Consider the following 7,872-nt stretch of genomic DNA (forward strand, 5'->3'; position numbering starts at 1 on the left):
GGCAAACAAATTATAATTGTTCTCAAAACCATTGAATCAACATGAAGTTTTATAAAAAAAATGTAGAAAATTTGGTTTGACTTCTAATGACAATTATGAAAAGGGTTAATGCATTAAGAATTGATCCTAGTGGTAAAAAAAATATTAATTCATAGAATCATAAGCGGCTCATTGGTTTTACATTTATGCTAGTGCATCCAGAACAAAATCAATGCATAAACTAGTACATCTTTGATTTTCAAATGTTCCTAATTTTACATAAAAAAATATTCTAGTAGCGCATGAGTGCATCCAATTTGATTATAACGCCCTCCTTAGAATTATACAACAACAACAACAACAACAACAAAGCCTTAATCCCACTATGTGGGGTCGGCTACATGAATCCTTTTTCTCCATTGCGTCCTATTTAGTGTCATATTTTCATTTAGTTCTAGTAAACATTTTTAATACAATAAGCCCAAGTCTTCTTAGGTCTACCTCTGCCTTTCTTAACACAAGTCGAATTTAAAACATCTACTCTCCTAATCGGATCATCTAATGGTCGACGTTTAATATGACCAAACCATCTAAGACGACTTTCTCTAATTTTGTCTGTCACAGGAGCTACACCAACCCTATCACGAATATATTCATTCCGCATTTTGTCTCTAAGTGTAAAGCCACTCATCCACCTAATCATTCTCATCTAAGCAACACTTAACTTATTATTATGCTTCTCTTTTAAAGGCCAACATTCAGCGCCATAGAGCATTGCAGGTCTCACCACCATCTTATAAAATTTTCCTTTCAGTCTTAGCGGTACTTTTCTATCACACAAAAGGCCCGAAGCATTCCTCCACTTCAACCAACCAACTTGAATTCTACTATTAACATCCCCATCTATATCACCATCGCTTTGGACAACGGACCCAAGATATCTAAATCGTTCACACCTTTTAATAATTTGATCACCCAAAGTCACACATCTGTCACTAGAGCTATTACTACTAAAATTACATTCCATGTATTCAGTTTTAATTCTACTTAAATGAAGGCCTTTAGACTCCAATGTAGACCTCCATAATTCAAGTTTTTCCTGGGCTTTTTCGCTCGTTTTATCCACGAGAAGAATATCATCAGCAAAAGCATACACCAAGGTACATCCTCTTGTAGATGTCCAGTAAGACCATCCATAACTAAAGCAAAAAGATATGGGCTTAAAGTCGATCCCTGATGTAAACCAACAGAAATAGGAAAATATTTTGTCAATCCTCCTTCAGTTTGAACACAAGTAACAGCTCTAGTATACATATCTTTAATGACTTGAATATAAGTCATATCAAACATTTCTTCTCGAGAACTCTCCAAAGGATATCTCTTGGAACCTTATCGTAAGCTTTTTCTAAATCAATAAAAATCAAATGTAGATTCTCCTTATTATCTCTGAACTTCTCCATCAAACCTCTCAATAAATGTATAGCTTCCATAGTAGACCTGCCAGGCATAAATCCAAATTGATTATGAGAAATTTTCGTGATGCATCTTAACCTATGTTCAATTACCCTCTCCCATAATTTTAAAGTATGACAAATCAACTTAATTCCTCTATAATTTGCACACTCTTGTGCATCCCCTTAATTCTTAAAAATGGGGATCAAAATACTCTTCCTCCACTCCTCAGGCATCTTTTTAGTTTTTAAAATAATATTAAAGAGTTTAGTAAGCCAAGAAACTCCCAAATCTCCCAAATATTTCCACACTTCAATTGGGATATCATCAGGTCTTGCAGACTTTCCACCCTTGGTTTTCTTTAAAGCCTCCTCAACTTCTTTTTTGCTAATGCGACGGTAAAAATGAAACGTTTTATTATTATTTACGATATTAAAATCACTAAGTTCGATCGTATTTTCAGAAACTTCATTAAAAAGTTTATCAAAGTAACTCACCCACCTATGTTGAATATCTTTTTCTAAGAAAAGTACTTTTTGATTTTCATCTTTAATACACTTTACTTGAGTTAAATCTTTACTTTTCTTTTCTCTTTGTTTGGCTAGTTTATACATATATTTTACACCCTCCTTAACATCTAATATATTATAAAGATCATTAAAAGCAGAATTTTTAGCATCACAGATTGTTCTTTTAGACTCCCTGCGAGCCGTTTGATATTTTCTCCAGTTCTCTAAGCTTTTACATTTAAACCAATTTTTATAACATAACTTCTTATATTTTATCTTTTCTTGCACATTATTAATTCACCACCAATTATTTTTTATTATAGAAGTTTTTTCTTTTGATTCTCCAAGTACAACTTTTGTCATTTATTTAATAATGTTTGTTACTTTATCCCATATAGAATTTGTTTCTTCATGAACATCCCAAATTTTGAAATTTTGAATTTTAATCAATAAAAATAATTTTATTTGTGTCTTTTAGGTACCCCCATCTAATTCTACGACGATGATTCCTGGTGTTCTTTATTTTACAACTCTTCATCTTAAAATCTAGAACTAATAATTGATGTTGACTATTTAAATTCTCACTTAGAATGACCTTACAATATTTACATTCTTGGCGATCTCTTCTTCTCATAAGAAAATAATCAATTTGTGTTTTATTATATTCATTCTTATAAGTAATAATATGTTCATCTCTTTTTTTGAATAAACAAGAGTTGTTGCTTGGAAATAAATTTTGAGTCCTTAGAAACTTTTTTTGGATAGAAACATTAGAAACGTTTTTTTTCAGGTTTCTTTCTATATTTTGTTTAGTTCTAAATGAAAATTATTCACCACTATATACCATTAAGAGAAAATCCTGCTAACATATGTAATCTATCTAAAACCTCATCATTATAACCTTGCAATTTTTCCACGCCAAAAAAACCTTCTGGTTGATGCTGGATGGTGGCCACGACCATGCTCATAAATTTCCAATACTTTTATAGTGATTCATATTCATGCCCACACATTTCACACATATTTTCTGCGCTATAATATCTCAAGTCATATGAATCCATGAAGTTTTCAAAACTTGTCGATCCTATACCAGTTTAGTATCTCTACAAATCCGAACACACACACACACACACAAACATATATATATAATTTTCCTATGAATCATAATATCAACTAATTCCATTAATTTACCATTGAGAGTGCCTATATTCCAAGATCCTATCCTAATATTAGTTTCATTAGTTTCATGGACTAACTTCTTTACCCGCATTCGCCCGTAATGTGGGAACCCTTGCTTATTTAACACTACACCCGGGCGCCGGTGTAGCGGCCCTTGCACACTTTTCACTGTATTCAGGCTATACAGCGCGTCGCTTCCAGGGGACGCCCTAACACTTACACAATGATCAAAAGGATTCATGTCATGATTTTTTCGACAAGTTTTACGCTGGCTGTCGACTACCTAACGCAACCCTCCACTTTTCTCATCCGGGCTTGGGACCGGCAACGGCAGTGTTAATCTATCAATTATGAATTATAAAAAAATATCAATTCTTAATCTATCCAATTTTTTAATTTAAACGTGAATAAAGTCTAATTAGTTGATCAAGTAAATAAGCGATAGACCCATGTTCATTTTGTTGACTTTAGTTGATATTAGGGCCTTGTTAAGTTTTAGTCTTAATATTTATGTTGAAAATGCACTTAAAAAAAACCTTTAATCAAACAAGTTGCCTTGTTTATATGGCAGTATTGGGCTGATTTTATGTTTTGATCTTAAATCTCATATCCAAGCATGCTGAAAGTCAAAATATAAGTCCAAAACCGTATGGGGAACTTGCAAATATTGTCATCCCCCAAACTTAAAATTATAGTGTTGATTTAGCCCCAAGCTGTTTAATATGTCCAATTTAATCTCTTGACTTATCAAATATTATCTAAAATAATCCTTTTATTCCCTAAATCTTATCAAAAGTTTCCTAATAGAGGGGTTAATTTGGATAATATTAAAGGAGTTAAATGACTAAATTGCCTACATGTATAGACCGAGATTAAATTCGCCGCTAAAAAATAGCCCAGAGATCATTTTGTGCATTTTTCTGTTGAAAATATCAATTGAAGTTAGGAAATTGAATGACATAAGGAATCATCTAACGAATGCAAGTCCCCTTCCATTTATTTGAGTTGGGTATGAAGCCATCCGGCCAGTCAAACTTGATCTAATCTTGGACCACTTATTCATAGTGTAAACATGTGAAACTAATCTTTCGCTTTTTTCTCCCTCGTATTTATAAATTCCACTTATTTGCCTTGTGATGGAGGTGCATCCCATCTCCATTAAACTTGGTTCTTCCAATGGATAAATGCCCCATTCCAATTGCACGTAGGCTTTTTGATGGACGTAACTCCAGTCTAACTAATTTGAGTTGGCACAAGGTAATAAATCTATTAAATCAAAACTTGGGTTTTCTAATAGAAATAAGCCCCATGTCAATTAAATTTAGTACTTTCAACAGATATAATCTCCAACACAACCCCATATTGAGTCCAACTCTTGTGTTAACAGTTTCATTAATCAATTAAAATCAAGACTCACTTGCATTCACTTGATCTGCAATCCATAATGTCTAATCAGATTTTCTAGACTTATTCTCTTCTGACACTGGTAAACTAGTGTTAGTATGCCTTTGAGGATGACATCACAGGATTTTGTTAAGGCTTATCTCCATTTCTCTTAACAATCCCCTGTTATTTTCTGAAGAGTTAACATCATGCTTGAGCCTAAAATCAAGCCTAAGTAACCATCCTTAATTGAGTGTTCTCCTGTGAGCAGGACTCATTGATGTGGGAGTTAGCGACCTTAAGAAATTTCAACCCGAGGTCCAAATAAATCTTGTTGCAACAACAGTAAAATTCTAATTTAAGAAAATTCAAGTTTAATAATGATCTTTCACGTCCGAAGAGGGATTTGTTCTGAACTTGAGATCAATTTGTTTTTTTTATTGCACCATCATGTTGGTTTAGTAGGGTAAGACAGGTTAAGTTCAAGTGGGAGATAGTCAAAGTAGTGAAACAACATTGAAACTGACAATCATAGATTTAAAATAAATGAGAGAGAGAGTAAAATTTTATTATATTGAGGACAAAATTTATTGGGTTTTAATATATGCGTTGTTCCCCTTATCAGCCATATATACTATTTATATATATATAAAGCACGTTCAAATTTTGTTTTTGTACCAAAAAAGAAATGATAGTTCAAACGATGCAAAATCAAATACATTAGATTTAATAGTGTAGTGTTAATCTTGTGATGCAAAACTAGATTATCTGATACTTTTTATTAGTGCAATATGTATGAAACGTTAAAGTGTGATGGAAAACTACGTGTTAGTGATGAGAACGTGTGGTTCCGTATCTGATGGTCCCGGGGATATAAACATCTTGGAAATTAATCCTTTATTCTAGTCTTTTAGAAATTGTCCCCAGAAATCATCTATTTTGTAAAGTCAATTTTTTTTATGTAGTTGTCTAGTAATTTTTTTGACTTATACGATTCTTGTTCCCTGTTACAGCTAAATACACCCAAAACCTAATGAGTTAATGTTTGGATTTCATTGGTTAATTATCTTTATTTTTTCTTAACCTTGTCAGTTAATAATCTTTCACAAGTTAATCTTACTGGTTGATAACTTTTCACAGGCTGTTCTCAATTTACAACCCCCACTTGAATACTCGAAGGAAGTCAATGATTACAAAAATTTAATTAAGACTTTGATTATGGGTAATATGTTCTTTTTTCCTGTAAAATTTTCTTCATGAATTCAATAACAATTAGAGCAGTCGTCATAAGGATTAAGCATTGCATGCGTAATTGCTAGTTCTCCGTCATGAGCTTCACTTTATATTTTTATTTACATGAATGTTATTAATTGTAGGACACCTGTTGGTTAAATTTTATTAAAACCAAAGTTCTTGCGTTATTAAAGAGATGTTTCATTTGGACTTCTTCTGTAATAATTCCTGCGAGAATTGTTGCCAAGAAAATTCTTTAAAGCTTACCAAGATGATGTGTAGAACAGCCTGTCCGCAACCTAGGCATTAATATATAAGCTTCATCGAACTTCACTCTTATGCAAGAAGCACAACTGAAGTATTATCCTTTTTTTTTTAAATTTTTTTGCAGGACAATTATTGGATAACATTTCTTTTTGTTTTGAAATAATTACTTATTAACCATTTGTTTAAAATGATCCATGAAATTCAAGTTTTGCTAGTCCTCTGGTTTGTTCTCTAGCATTAATAGAAAAAATATTCACTCCATTAATTTTTTTTTAGTATTTCCTAAAGTGAATACTGATCAGCTTTCTGCTAAATGCCAAAATTATTCAATGTTATAGTCTAGCTTAGGACTGTAAGAACTTTAACTTTGTTCTACTAAACATTGTGCCGCTTTTACTTTTCATAATTATGATCAACATATCTTTTTGATAAATTTTAGCAAATACTTTTCATACAGGTAATACATCATGGAGTAATTGAGGTAGTTTTATTAGCGTGCCCAAAAATTTTTTATAGATCATTTTTAAGCTAAATGCTTGTTTTTCTATTCTGCAAAAATTTATTTTTTAAATTTCTATAATTTTTAAATTTCTCAGAATCCCAACATTTTTTCTCATGCATCCATAAGCAGTTTAAAAAACATGGTCATGCTAATTTACTTCTTTCCTTTGAGCGATTGATTCCACATTGCACTTCTTATTAGGAATAGGCAACATTTGTTCGTATCCACAAACGATTGAAAAATATGCATTTTATTGGAGATAACTAACTCTCTTATTTTGGACAGACAACAAGGTAATTATATAAAACCATAGTTGTTTAAGGGAAGAAACAATGAAGAAATTTGCTTAATAAATTTACATTAAAGCATGACAACATTACAAGAAATAAATCCTTTCACTTTAGGAAAAAGGGTTGGTGGACAACAACTAGGGGAATGCGTGATTTTAGGGACTAGAATAGCTTAAAGGTGTGACTGTAGAGAGGAGAATAGTTCGTGGTTTACCAGTCTTGTCAGAAGGCTGGAGCAGGTCAGCGGGTAAGGCAGTTGGGAGTGGAATAGCTTAAAGATGTGCTTGAAGGAAGGCGGTAACCGACAAGGAGTTGGTGTAACTGGCATAAGCTGGGCTTTTGAATTGTTTGCTGGGAGAGCTGTGGGCTGGTAGTAGTTGAGATGGTTGCAAGCTGAAAGCAGGTGGGCTGTTGGATTTATTGCAATGGATTTTGAGGAACTAATTTCTGAATTTCTGTGCTCCCCCTTAAGCAAAGAATTATGTGTTGACCACTCCTAGCTTGGAAGTAATGTTGTCAAACTGTGATTGATTAAGAGCTTTGTAGATATATTAATAGTTGAAGTTTTGTTGGAGTGTAAATGAACTTAGATATTTTCTGTTCAATTTTCTTCTATAAAGTATCAATCAATCTCGATATATGTAATCCTGTTGTGGTGGGCATTTTTTGTAACAATACAAATAATAGCTTGATTGTTGCATCTCATTATGATAGATGTTGAGATTTGTATCTAATGTAGGGTTCTAGTTATAAATGGAAGAATTCTAGTGATTTATTTGTAAATGTTGTGTGGCTCTATATAAGCCAAAATGTTCCAAAATGTTAATGAAATGAACAAGTTGATTATTGCAAAATCATTCTCAATATGGTGTCAGAGCCGCAACCTTGCACCCTAAGATTTTTGTCGTTACCTTCTTCCCAGTAAAGCTGATTGCGATTGTATCGCAGATTTCGGTCACAAAGTGCAGCCTCGCGAGTCACTTCATCTCCCAGGGCAGAGAGGGGCGACATTGTTGAGCGCCAGAGTAGAGTCGAGTACGTGGCTTCAGGAGGATGGGGGGAAGAGGGGCTTTGGTGG

General features: G+C 33.1%; 1 protein-coding gene across 1 annotated transcript in view; it reads left to right on the top strand.

Moving 5' to 3' along the window:
- The window catches only part of LOC110039435 (transformation/transcription domain-associated protein-like), a 167,596-nt gene that overhangs the window by 34,917 nt on the left and 124,807 nt on the right, over window positions 1-7,872 (top strand). The window contains 1 exon segment of the mRNA XM_020744489.1: window positions 5,643-5,724. Coding sequence (XP_020600148.1) covers window positions 5,643-5,724 — 82 coding nt within the window.

The sequence above is a fragment of the Phalaenopsis equestris genome, unplaced genomic scaffold (genome assembly GCF_001263595.1).
Source record: "Phalaenopsis equestris unplaced genomic scaffold, ASM126359v1 Scaffold000002, whole genome shotgun sequence".
NCBI lineage: Eukaryota > Viridiplantae > Streptophyta > Magnoliopsida > Asparagales > Orchidaceae > Phalaenopsis > Phalaenopsis equestris.